Source organism: Erythranthe guttata, chromosome 14 (genome assembly GCF_056151865.1).
Source record: "Erythranthe guttata isolate IM_541 chromosome 14, IM_541, whole genome shotgun sequence".
Classification (NCBI taxonomy): Eukaryota; Viridiplantae; Streptophyta; class Magnoliopsida; order Lamiales; family Phrymaceae; genus Erythranthe; species Erythranthe guttata.
In genome coordinates this window covers 20800907-20820726 of record NC_142546.1, presented here as the reverse complement: position 1 = coordinate 20820726, position 19820 = coordinate 20800907, and the positions used below count along the sequence as shown (strand labels likewise).

At 34.0% G+C, this 19820-nt stretch overlaps 3 protein-coding genes across 5 annotated transcripts; 1 reads left to right on the top strand and 2 right to left on the bottom strand.

Annotated features, from left to right (window-relative positions):
• Nucleotides 1-1030: 1030 nt before the first annotated feature.
• Nucleotides 1031-4271, bottom strand: SLO1 (SLOW GROWTH 1). Its single transcript, XM_012995348.2, has 2 exons — nt 1936-4271; nt 1031-1828 (listed from the first exon to the last, which is right to left on the bottom strand). The coding sequence occupies exons 1-2, from the start codon at nt 4023-4025 to the stop codon at nt 1825-1827; spliced, it is 2094 nt and encodes a 697-aa protein (XP_012850802.1). The 5' UTR covers nt 4026-4271; the 3' UTR covers nt 1031-1824.
• A 955-nt stretch (nt 4272-5226) lies between these two features.
• Nucleotides 5227-7808, bottom strand: LOC105970511 (ADP/ATP translocase, mitochondrial). 3 transcript variants are annotated; one of them, XM_088813284.1, is made up of 4 exons: nt 7702-7808; nt 6462-6979; nt 5893-6267; nt 5227-5794 (listed from the first exon to the last, which is right to left on the bottom strand). In XM_088813284.1, the coding sequence occupies exons 2-4, from the start codon at nt 6957-6959 to the stop codon at nt 5498-5500; spliced, it is 1170 nt and encodes a 389-aa protein (XP_088669410.1). In that variant the 5' UTR covers nt 6960-6979; nt 7702-7808; the 3' UTR covers nt 5227-5497. The 3 variants fall into 3 exon arrangements, with proteins under 3 accessions (XP_088669410.1, XP_088669411.1, XP_088669412.1); XM_088813285.1 differs by lacking the exon at nt 7702-7808 and adding an exon at nt 7465-7668; XM_088813286.1 differs by lacking the exon at nt 7702-7808 and adding an exon at nt 7586-7668.
• An 8972-nt stretch (nt 7809-16780) lies between these two features.
• On the top strand, nt 16781-19820 carry LOC105949716 (uncharacterized). Its single transcript, XM_012973037.2, has 2 exons — nt 16781-17694; nt 19043-19820. Exons 1-2 carry the CDS (start codon nt 16939-16941, stop codon nt 19505-19507), a joined length of 1221 nt encoding a protein of 406 aa, XP_012828491.2. The 5' UTR covers nt 16781-16938; the 3' UTR covers nt 19508-19820.

The following is a 19820-nucleotide window of genomic DNA, read 5'->3' as shown; positions in this document are numbered from 1 at the left end:
AAATAAATTTAAAAAATAGAAAATAAAAATACATTATATTAATTTATTTATTTATAATTTGGCTTGGCTCAGACATAATTTAAATTAGGATAAATTACAACCACCCAGGTGTGGTCAAATAACAAAAACTCCCTGTTTGGGTAATTACAATCACTCATCAACTATAAATCTTTTCACACGTCCATCCTTGCCGTTTCAAATTTAGTCGAATCTTCGAGATTATATGGAATATTATCACTTTTCTACCCGTTTTATCCCATTCGAACTCCACATTTTGAAGCAAGATGATCATAATATGTGTTTTTTATCTTGTATATATCAGACTATGGAGCATCAGAAACTGTATTTTTGTACAAAACAAGTTCAAATAAGAGAATATTCGACGGAATCTAGATGATTATGTTGAATTTGAAACCATAACGGTAGAAGTATAAGAAAAAATTATAGTTGAGAAATAGATGTAATTATTCAAATAAAAGGGTTTTTTTGTAAATTGACCATACCTCAAGAGGGTGGTTGTAATTTACCCTTTAAATTAGTTTCCTGCTTGCAAAACTTGTAGCGTGACGATCAATATGGCCAAAAAATATTTAATAATTTATTTTTTTGCTTAGGATGACCATCAATATGGCCAAAAAATAACTAAAATACAATTTAATAACTAAAATAACTAAAATATAATTTATTTGATTATCTTCTGCTTCTGAACTGCTTCTGCTAAAGAAAGTTAAGATAAGAAAATATTTTTAAAAATTTAACAATTATGCTTACAAATCAAATGAAAATCGAAAATCTTATATGTTTTTCTTTTGTGATGAAAACCATTAATGTATCTACGCTGTGAGTTGATTTAGGCTTTACCTTCCGCCTAACTGCCCCTTAATTGTTGAATTAATCTTCTCCATTAAATAATCTGTGCTGAAGAAGCTCAAAAATTAATGCTCCATCCGTAAGTCTGATCATTAAAATCCACACTCGAAAATCGAAACAATCCACAGCCTAATGCTGCACCCCTTCGATAAGTCAAGAATAATCAGCATGCCCTAAATGGCTATATCCGTTGAGGACAGTATTTAGCAACGGTGAATTCACGAATTATCCGTCTTATGTACCGGAATCCGATTCAGCTAGATAACAAGAACCAAGAATGGTGATATATCTAATTGGGCCGATTCAATGGGCCCCCAATTTGTCTAATAATTGGGTCCACTACACGAAAGCCCAAGCACCTTCAAAATAAGGCTTGGGCCCAACAAAATAAACTCAACTCAATCAACACATATAAATAGAGGTTTTTATTCATTTGTTAAGCTATTATCCACAAATAATCTATAGTGCTTATTCTATCTACAATCTCCACGATCCGTACATCTGACTTGAACGTCGGAGGGGTTTCCGCCGGATCAACCTCCGGCTTAGTTCACGTGTGTTCATTTCGTAGGGACCTCAGCATCATCAAATGGTAAGAACAATGTACGGTAGTTAAGATGGAGGTATTAGGGTGGGCAAACAGAAGTTGGTTTAGCTTTCAAAAAATAGTATCCAACGTCGAATTCCGTACTAAATAATTCAGGAGACAATTGTGAATCGACATTTATTTTATTTAATAAATGCAGTTGCAATCGACAATAGCCATTTCTAACCTGAGATTTGTCGATTACTTTTCCATTGTTGTTGTGCTGTTCAAGAGTTGTAAGAAGTAATAATATATGTCTCGTTGAATGCAATTTATCGCGAAACAAGACTTACAAAAAATCTCGTATCAGAACCAACCGCGATCGCCATCTTTAGCAAATCCCGATTTTTTGCTCCGCGGGGAACTCATTACCTAATGCACAAGGAGTCAATAAATATATAATCATCGACATATATAGATATATTATATATCTCGAAAATAACAACGAAATAAAAAATAAATCTCATTAATTAGATTACCTGCCAACTTCAGAAGCAAACAAGAAATCATCCTTGATATCCGACACACACTCAAAAACCTTCATCTCTTCCGACAACTGAACCAAAGACTCGTATATCTCTTTCGATCGAGAATGCGACTTATCTCTAACTATAAACTCGTACACATTTCCATCAACCTCGATAGAGCTGCAGCCAGGTGTCTTATCCACTCCTCTCTCTCTCATCATCTTCCTCACTTCTCCAGCTTTTTCCCACATATTTCTTTCCACATACATATTCGCAAGCAAAACGTATATCCCACTATCACTCGGGTCCAATTCAAGAAGTCTCGTAGCAGCTCTCTCTCCCAATTCAATATTTTTATGCATTCGACATGCGAAAAACATGGCCCCCCAAACCACTGCATCCGCTTCTATAGGCATACTCTCGAGAAGTTCTATAGCCTCCTTCAAAAGACCCGCCCTACCAAGAAGATCGATCATGCACGAATAGTGTTTAATTTTCGGGGAGATTTTGAACTTCGAGCTCATTTGAGAGAATATTCTTCGACCATCTTCCACTAAACCACCATGGCAGCAAGCTGTCAAAATTCCGAGAAAAGTTACTTCGTCGGGGACTAAACCGGAATCGATCATCTCAAGAAAACACGATAAGGCATGTTTTGCATCTCCGTGGAGTGCTAATCCACCAATCATGGCGGTGAAAGTCAATGCGTTTCTGCCAGGAATCTCGTGGAAGACCTGAATGGCCTTTTTGATGTTACCGCACTTTGCGTACATGTCGACCAAAGCTGTACCGAGAGCAACGTTGAGGAAGAGATTGTGTTTCTCGATGTAGTGATGAATCCAAATTCCGACATCGAGTGCTCCGAGCTGCGAGCAAGCGGATAAGCAGCTGACCATGGTTACCTCGTCGGGATCGATTTTCAATTCTTGCATCTCGTGGAACAAAGACAGTGCTTCTTTGGCTCGGTGGGATTGGACGCAAGCACTTATCATTGCATTCCACGGGACAACATCCTTCTCAGGCATTTTATCGAACAGTTTACGAGCAAGATCCAACTGCCCGGATTTTGCACACCCTGCTACCATTGTAGTCCAGCTCACCATAGTCTTTTCCTCCATCTTCTCAAACAACTCCTTCGCTTCTTCAAGATCGCCACATTTTACATACATATCCAAAAGTGCATTTGTAAGTGGGACTGTCATATTCAATCTTCTGTCTATTATATACCGATGGAATTCATGGCCGAGAGTCGAATCTTCCAAATTCGTACAAGCCGTAACAACACCAATCATAGTAACCTCGTCTGGAGCGACATCGCTCCCCTTTTCCATTTCCCTGAATACCCTCAAAGCCTCATTCCCTCTCCCACTCCTTGCATACCCATTAATCAAACAATTCCAAGAAACCAAGTCTCTCACACAACTTTCATCAAACACCTTGTTGGCAGCCTCCAACTCCCGGCAAGAAACCAAGAAATGAATCAACGAGTTGTGAACAAATACATCGCCGTCGTATTTCATCTTCAACACATGAACAAGAATCCCATGACCCAAACGAGAGAGCGAAAATCTAGCGCAAGTCTTGAAAAGTAAAGGAAAAGTGTAATTATCAGGCCTCAAACAAACACCACTATAACTAACAACAGCCAACATTTGTTTGTACAGAACAAAAACCTCCGACGGGGTTTCGCTCTCGCTAACGGCTCTGATGACTATGTTCCAAGAAAATGCGTTCGGATTCTGCATCGCAAAAAGCAATCTTTTGGAATAATCGAGATCGCCCATCGGAGAGAGTGCGCAGAAAGCTACTAGCCGGCTGTAAGCGAGCCCGTCTGAAGAAAGTCCGGTGGCGATCATTTGGGACTGGATCTGCTTCAGGTGGATCATGGAATTGCATTTTGATTCGAGGAGAGAGAGAGTGGGGTTTGAGAGTACAAATTTGTGGGTTGTGTTCCAGTTGTTGGCTGAGATATTGGAGTGTTTCTTCAGTTTGTTTCTTTTGGGCAGGAGAGAGAGTGTGTGGAGATGAAATTGACGGAGTTTGAAGAAAGGTTTGTTGATACGACAACGTTTTCCGGGACTGAGGATGAAGAGAGACAGCATCAGAAATTGTGGCGGGAGAGAGAGCTATTTTCGACTGTCTACAGTTCGGAAGGCTACAAGTTGGTTTTATCTATCCTACACCCGGTGGTAAAGATCTACCCGGTGTATTTCACCCGGTGTAGGATCTCAAAAACCAAGTTGGTTTTATCTATCCTACACCCGGTGAAGGTTACACCGGGTGATTTTTTACCATTGATCTACACATACCAATGTGGGTGTGTGTGTGTTTGTGTGTATATGAATGGTAAAGATCTACCCGGTGTATTTCACCCGGTGTAGGATCTCAAAAACCAAGTTGGTTTTATCTATCCTACACCCGGTGAAGGTTACACCGGGTGATTTTTTACCATTGATCTACACATACCAATGTGGGTGTGTGTGTGTTTGTGTGTATATGAATGGTAAAGATCTACCCGGTGTATTTCACCCGGTGTAGGATCTCAAAAACCGCTACAAGTTGGGGTTTAATTTAAATTGGAAGATATATCGAATTAATCGGATTTTTTTCAATTTGGAAATATATTTGTTCGTTTCTAAATTTTGTGAAATTTTATCTTTCCAAAGTTTTTTTTTATCGGGAATTGCGATATTTATACATATGAGATTCCGAGTTCAGATCTGATTATAATTTTCGAAACAATTTCAAAAATGACATTTTTAATATCAAACGATTCAAACCTCGTCCGTGAAATTTGATTGGGTTGAATGCCTGGTGCACCTGTAAATTTAGCAAATTAGTCACTTAAATTTAGTTGAATGAAGTTAACATTAGACTTTTATTATACATCATAGGGTAAATTACGACATTCATGATATAAGGTCAAATTACAAAAAACCTTCTCATAATTGGATAATTACAATCAAACTTTCAACTATAAATGTTCTTACACGCCACGCCACTCTTATGTTGTCAAATAACAAAATCTTCTAAATTTCATAAAATGTTTATGTAAAAATATATGCAGTTTCTAATGCATTACAATTTAATCTTTACAAAGTTAAAAGACACATCTCATGATTTTAATTACTAAAACATAGTTGATATAGTTGATGGATGATTGTAATTACTAAAATATATTTTTTTTGTAATTTGATTTTAGCCCAGGAGAGTGGCCGTAATTTATTCCAAATTATAATTATAATTAAGAAAAAATAGTAAAAAGTTAAAAAATATATATATAATTAACTGCAGACATGCAACTATCAGCTAAAATGCATTTATATTAAAAATAAATCAAAATGGCATAGAGCACTACTACAATCCCTCCAGTAAACCTCCATCAAGCACAAAGGTTCTGGGAAACAAAACAACCAAAAGGTAACTTAACTAACCAATGTTTGGGTTCACACACCCCCTCACTAAATCTATCTTATTTCAAAATTATGTAAGAAAAAACTTCGCCTTAAAATAAATACTCTCAAACTAACAAAAAAAACGATTTTCATCACCATCGATGTCCCTCGAGTTTTTCTTAAGCCCCGCCAGAGCCGTATTTCTTTCCAAGAACAAGAACCTGAAGCTTGTCGTAACCTGCAAGCACACCAGCACCAGCAACTGCACGAAGAATGTTCGCACCGGCACCCTTGAACAGAGATTTAGCACCCTCGTTCTTCAAGATTTGCGTAAATGCATCCATTGAGCTCTTGTACTTGACCGCCTCGCCAGATGTCATCATCATTCTTCTACGGACAGTGTCGATTGGGTAAGAAGCAAGACCAGCTCCGTTTGTGATGAGCCATCCAAGGGCAAAACTGGCAAAGAAACTATCCTGTAATAATCACATAGACAAACTTTTCGAGTTACTAACAATATTTACGAATAATAGAAGCAACAATAATAGACAAATATATACATATATATACTAACCTGCAATGAACCAGTCAAGAGAACTGGCTTCAAAGAGTCGTACATACCAAAGTACAAACCACGGTACACGATAATACCAACACACGAGATATTGAACCCACGGTAAAGACCGGCAATACCGTCGGATTTCAGAGTCTTTCTGTAGACATCAACCAGACCGTCGAACTGCCTTCCACCACCGCCCTTCTTGGCGGCCTTGGCGTCATTAGCAAGCCTCGTACGAGCATAATCCAACGAGTAGACAAAGAAGAGCGAGGAAGCACCGGCAGCACCACCAGACGCAAGGTTGCCAGCGAACCACTTCCAGTAGCCATCGCGGTCTTTCTTGAAGTTGAAGAGTCTCTTGAAATAGTCCTTGAATGCAAAGTTCAAAGCCTACGCACATAGAAATATTATTTATTCAGTAAATAAAACAAGAAAATTAAAGGGATGTATTTATCACTGTTTAAATCATTTAGAATCCGATCGATTTTTTTCATCACACATAATCATCATTATCATACAATCAAAAACCCAATTATACATAAATAAATAAATAAAAACTCTTGAAAAGGTGAGATTAGGTTAACCTGAGTGGGGAAGTAACGAATGACGTTAGCGGTGTTTCCTCTCCAGAGAGATCCAAACCCTTCTTCCCGAATTGTTCTCTTGAAACATTCGCCGATTCCCTTGTAGGGTTCCGAGAGCCTGCCAGCTTTAAGCATTTCGTCTTGGTTCTGGATCAGAAGCTTCACACGCTCGATAGGTGCAGCGGCAGTTTTCGACACGGCGGCCGAAACTCCGCCCATGAGAAAATCGATGGCGAAACTGGCAAAGCCTTTCTCCGCTGGAGCCTGGACAAACACCGGCGAAGCATTTGCGGTGATCAGCGAAAGATCCTGACTGGCTCGGCAAGATGTGGGGTACTTCAATCCTCCGTTTGTGTAATTGCCGTACGAGAAATGCCTTTGGTACACAGAAGGCTTCTGGAAGCCACCATAGCCGGATTGGATGTTGTGAGAGAAAGTGGAGCTGAGATGCAGCTGATTGGCTACCTTCTGAGCAACGGTTGGGTGCTGATCCGCCATTGTCGATTCAGAAAACACTCCTGAAAGTGCAATAAACAATTGGTGAAATTCAAAAATGCATTTTTTGTCGACAGAAAAAAAAAAAAAAAAAGGTTATCGCACGAAACAATAACTTAAACCCTGCCATCAATTATAGATACACAGAATTACAAATTCTATTCGATTTACCAGTTGATTCAAAATTCCAAAAGAGGATGGCAAAAACAGTAAAAAAGAATATCAGATCACCTTGAAAAACACAATAGCAACACGAATCCATTACAAAACAATGCCGATTAAACGGAGAAATAAACATTAATTTCTTATCAAAATCGGATCAAACAAAGAGACAGTTAAATAACAATTACTAACAAAACAAAACACATATATTCATTTCTCTTGCATCAGATCTACACAATCAACCAATCAAAAAATGCTTCCATATATACCAAAAAAAAATTAAAAAAATTTAATTTTTTTTAAATTTTTTTAAATTTTATCACAGATCAAAAGGCGTTGTACAGACCTTGTTAACAAAGCGCAAATAAGAATTCAATTCAAATTTTCGACTGATCCCTATAAAACAAACAGATCTAAAGGAGTAACAAATCAAACAACTAGAAATAGAGAAAAGATGACAGTCGTACAACAGCGGAATGTATGGATCTTCGTCAAAATGAAACCACTATAAATAAATAAATAATAGTAAAACTATTTTTTGTTATTCCGTAAACAGATGATTGAAGAAGAAGAATAGAAATACCTGCTCTCGCTCTCTGATTGCCTAGGAATTCGGGAAGGAGGAGTGGAGATTGGCACTATTATGGGAGGCCGGTGTGCGGGTGGTTTATATAGTGACTCAACCATTTTTGCATTTTTCATTTTTCATAAATATTAATTTGGCCCGGCCCAGGCCCATGCTATTTTGGTTTTATATTTGTAGGGTTAAAATTACTTGTATGTGAATAAATTAAAAAAATAAGAAATAAATTGTGGCTATCATGGTGGACTATGTTTTCTCATTGTCTTGATTTTTTTTATTATTTTATATTGTGTTTTTTTTTTTAATAATTATTTAAATTGGAAGGGTGGTTTTTTTGTAATTTTCAGACTTAGATCAAAAGGTGTTAAGGTCAACGGTCTGAAAACTAACGGCGAGAGCCACATTGAGAAAAAATTTCAAGTACGAGGGGCAAATCGATGCAATTGAAAGTAGAAGGGTAAAGTGATATCGAGCCAAAGTACAAGGGAATAAAGTGGGATTTACCTAAAAATAATTATTTTTATTGACTGCATATAAAAATAAAAAAGAAATTGTAACGAATAAACCCGCAGCCACCCATATAGTTGTATTGGGTAAACCTACACTCTTATATAATAGTTTGCAAAACATTCGAGAGACGTAAACTACACTAGGCTAGCGGTAAGTGACAAACTCGACACAGCGACCGTTAATTAGAGGATTCGAATTTGGGTCAATTAATATAAGGTAATTTGCTTCAACCACTAGATCATTGCTTACGGGACACTGCTATATAGTTCTGTATAATGAAAGTTTCATAATAATTTCATACAAGGTTTTGTATATCGTTCGCATATAACAAAATTATTGCTAGAACCGTGTATTTCATAATCAACTATACGAGATCGAACTTCGCAAAATAGTAACTGGGGTAAAAAAAAAATGTACGTCTTGATTTTTCTCTCTTCGCCATTTTAGTTGGGATTTTATCGGTGTCTTCATCTAAATAGTCTTCTAAGTTATTATTCTTGCAAAGTTTGATCTAAATAGACGAAAATGGCGTTTTCGAGACAAAGAGATGTCGGAGCCCTAATTCAGCTATGGCGACGTCGTATGAAGAACGATGTTGACCGGAGAAGACGACTATTACGAAGACGATAACTATGGCGGCGGACTGGGCGGTTTGGCGTGGGTGGTTTCAGGATTTGGAGTTGCATTCGACTTTTGGAGCCAAATTAGATAAGCAGAATGTAAGAGCCCCTATTTTGTTATTGTAGACTTGGGCCTGTTAGTTGTTTACCCTACGGGCCTAGATGTTGGGCCACAGCCCTTATGATCCCTAAGATGTTTTTTTTTTTTTGTAGATTATTATTATTATTATTATTATTATTATTATTATTATTATTATTATTATTATTATTATTATTATTATTATTATTATTAATAATTTGCTTTTTAAATAAAATATCAAATTAAATAGAACTTGAAATATAAAGATATATTATATACATGTCCTGGAATCGGCGACAGCAGGGTAGACAGTAATATATATGTTGGTAAATCTTGTCAAGGCCAGACAGTAATGTAAGTAAATAATGGGACAAATTATAGACAAACAGAGTTAGAAATTTGTGTGTGTGTGTGTGTGTGTATTACACAGTCTTGGGACGATCAATTGCTAGGATCATGAAGAATATGTTTTATATATATATATATATATATATATATGTGTGTGTGTGTGTGTGTGTGTGTGTGTGTGTGTGTGTGTGTGTGTGTATTATTCAAAATAAAGAAAACCATCGTTTGTTCATTCCTCAGAAACTTAGAATAAAATAACAAAATAAGAAGATGGGAAAAAGTAAAATATTTTTTTGTTAGCTAAAAAAGTACATTCTTACATCGTTATTTTTTTTCTTCTAAATCTATTAAATATGTCGAAAATATGAAAATCGGTCAAAAATATTTATCAAATTTGTTAAAATTAAATCGAACTAAATAAGTTAAATCAATACAGATTGAGTTAAATGGTTTAAACGAAATCGTGGTTACGTTCGACAATCCACATTAGACCCTGGTGAATTCAACATTGATTTATAGTGAATCCACAATGCATTCAAACTTCTATAGAATATTTCAACTAGATTCGGTTTACTCATCGATGGATTTGCATTGGATACGTATATATAGATCATGATTCAAATCGGATGGTCCGGATCCGTATTTTACCACCCCTATCTAGGGGTGGAAATCGAACCAATCTAACACTAATCAATTAATAGCACTTTCAAAAATTATAATGATTTTTTTTTTAAATTGGAAATTTTTAATCGAAATCGGCGGATTTCGGAATTTGCAATTTGTAAGTCACTTATGATATAAAGTACATAATAATGTTGACATTGCAAGTGTAATTGGCAGGAACAAAAAATTAAAATTTTTGAAAATTAAAATCAGATTGAAAACCGTAATCTAATATGTATTCCAATTTCTATTGAAAAAAAATATAATTTTCATCCCTCAAGTTTGCAATTGATTTTTCCATTTTTCCCTTCATATATTAGTACCGCATTTGGGTTTTACATATGGATAACCGATCAATAGAAAATATTATAACCCTAGATCTCCTAAGATTAATAGGGGGAAGTTTTGATACATGGTTTATTAAAAAGAATACAGTTAAACTTTTATAAATTAATACAGTTGAGACTGTCAAAAATTAATTAACTATCACGTTATTGCCGAGTCAGGACCGGGATTTTATTTTATTAATTAAACGAGATTACTAATTTATCAAGTATTAATTTACTATAAAATAAAGAACATATATACTATGAATTGTAACCTAATAAGTACTGTAGCATTTAATATGGAACTAGACTAGCTAGGCAAAGGACACACGTAACAAAAGTTTCATCACCATCACATTTATAATATGAATATTCCATGTGCTTCGTCCCATAAAAGAAGTTAGTCTAGGCAGGTATTTTTGAATTAGTATTATTCATCAAAATTATTCATTAAAATATATAGTATAAAATAGAACTTTAATAAATTAATACCCGACAAATTAATAAGCTCATTTAAATACTCCCTCTGTTCCATAATAACTGTCTCTTTTTAAAAATATTTTTGTTCCATATTATCTGTCACTTTAGATTTTCAATACTGCATTAAATGCATTTTTTCCTGTTTTAACCTTATTAATTCAACTATAAGTATTAACTCTCTCTCTTATCACATCATTAAATAATCAAGGTTATTTTAGTCTTTCTAATATATTTTACCTGAAATCAAGACACATTTATTCAGCTTCTTAATACTTGTGCAAAGCCAAAAACGACACTTAATAGGGAACGGAGGGAGTAATAAATTTAACGGTCCCGACTCGGGGATAACGTGCTAAATTAATAATTCGCTAATTTTTTTTATAAGATAATACACATTCGAAAATTTAAAGAAGCCCCATATAATGTATAAATTAATAATTATTAATTTATCGATAAGTTAATATTTCGTTAAACTAATGAAATTTTGATGGTCCCAATTGTATTAATTTATAAAGGTTTAACTGTACGTATGTGTATATGTACAGTTAAAGCTCTTTTTTTTTTGGTAATGAAGGAACCCGCAACCAATCATATAGGTGCACTAGGTAAACCTACACTCTCGTATAATAGCTTGCAAACCATACGAGAGATGTAAACCATACTAGGCTAACCATGTGTGACAAGCTCCGCCTAGCGACCGTTGGCAAGGGGATTCGAACATGGGCCAATTGACACAAACTCACTTGCTACAGCCGCTAGGCCATCCCTTGCAGGAGAATTAAAGATCTTTGATAAATTAATACAGTCGATGCTTGCAAAAGTCTATTAATTTAGCAAAATATTAAATTATCAAACTACTAATTAATACGTTTTCACCTAATTGGAACCAAAAGAAAATACTAGTTGAGCAAAATTATTAATTTATCGGGGTTTTATACAGTTTTAAGAAGTGAAAAATGCTCTATTGGTATTGTGATTACTTCTTGGTATATTATTCAAAGAAAATTAGTTTATACTTTTATTAACTCTTCTCTAATAATCTTTTTTAATTCATTTATTTCTCTTATTAATTATAAGATAAGATCATTTTACTCTAAACGTATACAATTTTTTCATAAAATCAAGACGTATTTAATAAAAGGAAGCGGCTAAAACAAATACCGTTTTTTTCTCACTTCAATACCACCAGCATAAAAAATAAAAAATAAATAGGTAATGATATTATTAACCTTAATGAAAATCAATACCACACACAAAATTTGTGTGGTAATTTTATTAAAGGTATTTATCTATTTATTTTCTATTTTTTATGTTGGTGGTATTGAAGTCAGAAAGAAACGCATTTATTTTAGATGTCCCCTAATAAAATCCTTAATCACTGCGCAAACCTAAAAACGACTATTGAAAAAGAACTAAGGGAGTAGTAATTAATAAACACATGCAGCCCTTTGACTATATACATTATCGAATGTTAGCCTGATGGATCTGATGATCAGTGTACGTAATAATAATAATTACAAAGACCACTGAATAATATACATAACAAACTTTCTCAACCACATTTTTATTTTTTGAATTAATGTTTGCAATAAATGCACCACTTCTCCAGCCTGTTTGCTTTGCCATTCATGATTATATTCTGACATGGAAAATCAAGAATGAACAGGGAAATATATATTATTTTCACTGTTTGAAATTGTAAGAAGAAAAAGAAAAAAAAAATCTTGTACAGTGTATCTTACTTCAGCCATATAATGTTATTTGTCTGGGAATTCTTAAAAAAAAACTGTTCAAAATTATGCTAAAAAGAAAAAAAAACTAGGACAATCTAGGAAATCGTAATGACATATTTATAAAAAAAAAATTATGTATATATTTTTTATTTCATATTTAGCAGTTGTTTTCTAATTACTTTCACACTAAATCTCTGTTAGTACAATTCTAATCCACTATCTTCATATCTTGTTAATTGTATTATTATTTTTATCTCTTATTTTCGAGTCTATTTTCTCTAATTCTTTATTTCATTTATTTAACGATCAATATCACTAATAAATTTTATTATACTTGTTATATATATATATATATATATATAGGTGGACAGAGTAAATCTACACTCTCGTATAATACTTTGCAAACCATACGAGAAACGTAAATCACACTAAAGTCTAGACTAATCATGTCACTCGAACTAGTGATCGTTAACAAGGAGATTCGAACTTGAATCAGTTGACACAAACTCACTTGTTTCAACCATTAGGCGATCATCTCGGGATGCTAGTTTTTAATTACTTAATAAAGCCTAATTTCTAGGCCAGCCTTTTATCGCCTTATACAAAAATGTCTAGACAACCAAATATTCCCCATTATTTTGCCAGTTAAATTCAATCTCCATTTTATATGAATTGTTTTTGAAGTTATATGAAAAAAGTTAACAAAAATAAAATGTATTTTGGGGAATTAAACGTACAGTGAGAAATATTTGAAAATAGTTGCAAAAATTGTCGTATAATTAGAGTGGAGCCCACAGTATTGAATGAAGCTTTGAATTCCATAATTCAATCAGCTTTCTATCGCTATCAATAAATAGGTTACAATTTTGTTTGTAGCTAATATTTCATATTTCACGATCATATAATTTATACATGGTGGGGTAATTTGTACTTGTAATTATATATATATGTTCATTAATTCTTTTTGTTTGTTTGGAATATAATGATGCATGATTCTGAACAATGTGATCGTTGGATTATATTATTAGGTACCTTATTGTGTGATTTTTAATTAATTATTTTTTTTAATAAGTTTTCTACCGAGTCATTTTTTTTTGAAATATGTCGTTTAAATTATTTTTGGTAATATAGTCGAGTCTCTATAGACAATGTTTGGAATCGTTTTGGGTGTTATTTTCATTTTACTTTGGACTGGGGAAATATATATTTAATTTGAAAGAATAATTGAGAATGAAAGTAATATTTATTTATAATTTGAGAGAATACAAAATACGTTGTAACAGTCAAATTATGTTTAAATGTGTTGGTAAAATGTATTTTAATGATCAACATCGAATTGAGTATCAAATATTGTTTGTTGAAATCGTGGATTTCAGGGAATATATATATATATATATATATATATATATATGGGGAATTACCTAATTTCTCTGAAAAGCTTTCTTTCAAGTATGCTTCCAACTTCGGACATTCATTAATTAATACATCAATGTACATGTCAAAGCATATATACTCCATATAACAAACACACATAAACTAGGCTGAACTAATATATATTGATTGGTCAATACATATTTATATATAACCCAGACTTCCGAAAAGAAAAGAAAATAAAATAAAAAAGAGTACGGAAATGGTAATAAATATAATAAAAAATATTGATTATGAATTTTATTTTTTTATTTTTTTATTTTAAGATTATTTTTAAAATAACTAAATTATTGGTATCTCTCCTATATTTATTTTGAGAATAAATCCCGTTGAATATATTTCTTATAGATAAATACGAATGTGTAATGAGTATTTTTCTTTAAAGAAACGGTTCCCAAAAAATCATCAAATATTAGGGCTCAGAAGTAATGATTCAGTTACCTAGATTATCTTGTAATATTTCTCCGTATATAATCAGTGCAAATTATACTAGTAAGTTATGGGGTTATCTATTACTTCTCAATTTTAATATAAATAAATAAATATGATATAACACGAAAGTCGAGATAGAGAGTTTGATGCTACACCAAATCATATACACCTGCCGATTTTTAAATGTCAATGTACATACTTTAATTTCATGTGTACGAATTTGTGTTTCATCGTGAGTAGTTATTTAACCTCGTCGAGCAGTAAAAAAAAAAAACATGAATGAATGAATATATGTATGAAGAGCTAGTAAAATTGAAAGATGGATGAAGAAGAGTACGTACGTGGGCAATATATTAATGTATGTGTACTAATTGGGTGGAAAGAAAGTAACTACACTTTGGTATTCTCTCTCTGGATCGATACATACAATCTAATCTAATCTAATGGGGGCCTGGGCCCCCCTCCTCTAGAAGGTTATTTCTCCTGATCTCGTGCACATGAACCATCCCCACACACGCGCGCATCCTGAAATTTAGCCCACACATCTGCACAAATACGTACATGCATGCATATATATTTACTTCCATACACACGTGTGGTGTTTGTGTGTGCCAATGTGTGTGTGTGAGAGAGAGAGAGAGAGTGTGTGTATATATTTACTAAATAGAGGAGGGGTGACGATTGAACAGTAAGTTTGATGTGCATGTAAAAAGCTACAAAAAAGATAAATGTGTGTGAACAGTTTCATGTACAGTAAAAGGAAGGGGGTGGGGGGGGTGGGGGTGGGTGGTGGGTGAGTGGGGGGGGGGGGGGTTGTGGCAGTTGTCTGTAATTGCTTCGTACCCCGACCAGTGCTCGCAGATCAATGCAATTGCTGGTATATATCCCTTTCTTTGCTATTTGTTTCCCGATATATAAATAAATTAAATTAATAATAATCCAAATCATATGCAAATTACTGTTTGTATATATCTATTGGTGTATGTATGTATATACATATATTACCCTACACCACCATCCCACAATTTGAAGTGGTACAGATGAGCAAAGAGAGCAGTCAAACCCTAATTTTCCAATGTAAATATGGGATTAATTATGAGTTTGTTAATTAGGAATTACTAGTATTAATCGAGACGGCATTTAATATGTAAAAATTAGTAATATTTTTTAAAGAAAACTAATTAATTGTTGAATATAAACTTCCTATATAGGCATTCTTTAATTTTATCATAGGTCTTGTCTCTCTCACGTTTTGTTTAGATTAGTTCAACTATGTCCATAAATGAATTAGCTAGCTTAATTCAGGTGTGGATAATCAACTTATTTATCTTGATTTAAGTAATTCCACACATGCAATTTAATTTGTGCAATTTATTTAAATTAAGAAATTTAATTTCTAGCAACAAATCATTTTTTGATCTATAGTAGTGTTTTATTTGTAGTAATCCATGATATTTGCACCGGGACAAGTTGTACAGTTCTTAATGTTTATTGACTAAAAATGTTAGGAGCTAGTAGAACGTTCGATTGAAAAATATATATACTTACTGAAACTCGAACTAAATGTTACTATTTCTTGAAATCAGGAATACCTGGTGATATTTTTTGTTAATTACAAGGTTTAATTTTATAAATACACGTATGAAATTAAAATTTTAATGCAATATCTAATCTAAAAATCCGAATATTTAGTGCTTATAAGGATTGAAACTTACTCTAATAATTAAGAAGTTAAATGATAATACGTTGATATAACTATAATTTGTTCATCTATTTTTATTCTAGAATACCTCTATTAAAAAAATCGAATAATTGAGAATATTATAGACATCGACAGATCTCGGACGAGACGAGTGCGGGTTTTGCAATATCCGTCCAAAACCAAACCATATTGCTAGCTAGTCCTTAATTGGTAATCAGATGCAACTACACATAATTATTTACATTAGGTGAATTTCAACCGTAGATCTAGATATACATATTTATGTGTATGTGTGCTTAGTATTGTTATTTAGTCAAATCAACAGTCGAAAATACATTCAGTGTAAATAATCAGGTGTAACAACTCTTCTCCATCCCTAATAAACCACCCTTTTCTTTTGTGCAATATTTGTAAAATATCTCTCGTCCCTCCATTTCTATTGAGTAGGCATTCAATTTGCGGGAAGTTAGATGTTACACCTGGTAATTTACATTGGGTGGATCTATTTCGTAGATTTGATTAGATACCTACTAAATGCACATACTGTATGTAATTAATTATGTATAGATCTATGATTAACAAATTAGAGCACACAGTATATCTCTAAATAACTAGTTTTAAGTAATCAGTTTCAAATGATGTTTAATTAATTTTAACCACCATAATATATATATATATATATATATATATATATATATATATATATATATATATATATATATATATATAAATAAAAATAATCGTGGAGTGGCGGTGCTGAGCTCAATGTTGAGTCTTTTTTAACGTTTCCAACTTTTTCCAGTACCATCATCTCATTCTCATCTCTCTCTCTCTGGTGTTCTTGCTTTCATATCTCTCTACTCTCTCTTTCTCTCTCATCATTTTTCTCTCTCTACACCTCTCCCATCAATCAATGGCAGATCCCTATTCCAATTACTTCAACAACAATGGAAATGGAGGATTTAACAACAATTATAATAATAATAATAATAACTGGTTCATGAATTACCTCAACCCTAGGAACAACCATTTGTTGAACCCCTCTTCATCAATTCCTCCTCCTTCTGCTTCTTCAACGGTATTATCTCCTTATTACAACTTCAACTTCTACAATTCCACCACCACCACCAACAATTATTACTACTATGGATCTTGTTCTTCGCCACCACGTTCGCCGCCGCTGAGGGAGGCTCTCCCGCTCATCAGTCTGAAACCGACATTAATGGCTTCTTCTTCTTCCGCCGCCGCTGCCGAGGAAGAACCATCTTCATCATCGTACAGCGGCGGCGGAGGAGGATGTATGGATTTGGACATGAACGTGAAAAACAACGAACAACAAGAGGAAGAAGATCTGAATTTAGGGCTGTCTCCTCCTGTTAATTGTTGTACTCTCAGTACCACTACTACTACTGCAGGCGGTGGCGGCGGCGGCGAGGACCTGATTTCGAGGCGGCGGCGGATGTCCTCCTCTTTTGCAGACACGGTGGTGAATTACGACGACGACGGCAGTACTCATGAAAATAATTGTAAAGAAGAAGTAACTGTAGCTGCAGCCCCACTGAATAAGGGGCAGTACTGGATCCCAACTCCGGCCCAGATTCTGATCGGCCCTACCCAGTTTTCTTGCCCTCTTTGCTTCAAAACCTTCAGCAGATACAACAACATGCAGGTACATCTATCTACATACATACATACATACATACATACACATATATATTTGTTGCTGAAAGTCTTTTGAATATTTAGTACTTCATTTCTTCCAAAACTTATCTGAAGCGAAACGACGACGGATTGGAAATAGTGTTTTTAGTTTTGATTTTGAGTTATAATTAGGGTTCTTATATTTTTTTAATTTTAATTTTTGGGTTTATAGTGAAAAAATAATAATATCATTATTTAGTTTCGATTTTAATAATATCATTTTGAATAATGGGGTATGATTATTTTCTTTTGGGGATCTGCATGCATAAAAAACTAACCTGGGCAGACCTGTAAAATTGATTGAACAACACAAAGTAATATGCTTGATTACTTTCTGTGTACGTGGCCTTGAAGTTTGTGATCTTTGCAGCAGGTGTTTTCAACTCATACATTTTCATCACTTTCTTTCTGCCAATTTACTGATTTTTTTTTCTTCTTCTTTCTCTCTCATCAAATTTCATTTAATTAAATTGATACATCATCTTATTAATTACATGGGAAATCGAAACAGTACTGCTGCTGCTTTGTCATTGCTTTTTTCTGCAATGATGATGAATATTTCAAAGGAATTTTTTACACTTTTGAATCTTGATGATATATTGTAAGATCACACCACACCTCCTCGTAAATCGCAAACTCACACCACAAATCATCACTGTTTATATAACCTTTCTCTTCTTCATTGCAACACTCTTCATTTTCAGCTTTTACTATTTCCCAATTAATTATTCTTGCTTTTAGTTTTTTTTTTTTTTTCTGATTTTGGAATAACATTCTTCATTCTTGAACTTCCGATTTCCGATTTTTTTCGAACAAAATGGAATACCTATTAGATTCCGATTTCATTCTTGAAGTTCCGATTTCTGATTTTTTTGGAACAAAATTGGAATACGTATTAGATTCCGATTTCCGATCCAATTTGAATTTATGAAAATTACACTTTTATATATTATCAATATTATTACATATTTTATATTTTAGGGTACTAAAAAAATGAAAATTCTGGATTCCGTCAATTTCGATCTGAAAATTTTCAATTTTGGAACAAGTCTTCTAATTCCAATTTCCGATTTTTCCCAATTATGTTAGTACAATATATATTAGTGTTTATTTACGAAAAAATTGGAATATTTCCTACTTGTGCCGAAACCTTAACGGGCGGGCATATAATTTTTGAAACGTAGGAATAAAATTAAACCCAAATATAAGAACCCACGACTTAATTATGTCCTTTGCATAATCTTGTTCCTGAATTTCTAAAAAACCTTTATTTTGATTTATCTTCACATTAACCATCTTCGATTCGGTTTTTTTAGATGCACATGTGGGGGCACGGATCCCAATACCGAAAAGGGCCGGAATCCCTCCGAGGCACGCAGCCAACGGCGATGCTGAGGCTTCCATGCTACTGCTGCGCACCCGGGTGTAGGAATCACATCGACCATCCGAGATCCAAACCCCTCAAAGATTTCCGAACCCTACAAACCCACTACAAACGAAAACACGGAATAAAGCCATTCATGTGCAGAAAATGCGGCAAAGCATTCGCCGTAAGGGGTGATTGGAGAACGCACGAAAAGAACTGCGGCAAATTATGGTACTGCGCGTGCGGCTCCGATTTCAAGCACAAGAGATCTCTCAAGGACCATATCAAAGCCTTCGGAAACGGGCATGGCGCTTACGGTGTCGATTGTTTCGAAGAGGAGGAGGAAGAAGAAGAAGAAGAAGCTGCTTCCGAGATTGAGCAAGATAATAACGATCCGTATAGTTCTCGCGAGTAGTAGTACTTTTATGGAAATACGTGAGATCACGGTTTATTTTATGTTACACCCGCATTTGTTGTGCGGGTATATATATTATATATATGTATTATTATTATTTTATATGTTTATCATTCGTTCACACACGGAAGTGTGTGTATCCGTGTGTAAACGAATGGTGGATGTTTATGTGGTGTATATTTCACCGAGTGTAGTAATTATTTTTGGAAATGATGAGGGATGAGAGAAATTAGCATAAGTTTTTTTTTTTTTGTTATTAGTTTTTGTTATGCTATAAATATCCCTTGGATGACTATTTAATTAAATTATTATT

Bases quoted from the DNA above. Each gene is read 5' to 3' on its own strand.
- SLO1 (XM_012995348.2), bottom strand. From the start codon at position 4,025: ATGCTGTCTCTCTTCATCCTCAGTCCCGGAAAACGTTGTCGTATCAAC.
- LOC105970511 (XM_088813284.1), bottom strand. From the start codon at position 6,959: ATGGCGGATCAGCACCCAACCGTTGCTCAGAAGGTAGCCAATCAGCTG. The intron at 6,268-6,461 runs GTTAACCTAATC...CTATGTGCGTAG, and splicing joins TTCGTTACTTCCCCACTCAG to GCTTTGAACTTTGCATTCAA. The intron at 5,795-5,892 runs GTTAGTATATAT...TGATTATTACAG, and splicing joins TCTTGACTGGTTCATTGCAG to GATAGTTTCTTTGCCAGTTT.
- LOC105949716 (XM_012973037.2), top strand. From the start codon at position 16,939: ATGGCAGATCCCTATTCCAATTACTTCAACAACAATGGAAATGGAGGA. The intron at 17,695-19,042 runs GTACATCTATCT...CGGTTTTTTTAG, and splicing joins GCAGATACAACAACATGCAG to ATGCACATGTGGGGGCACGG.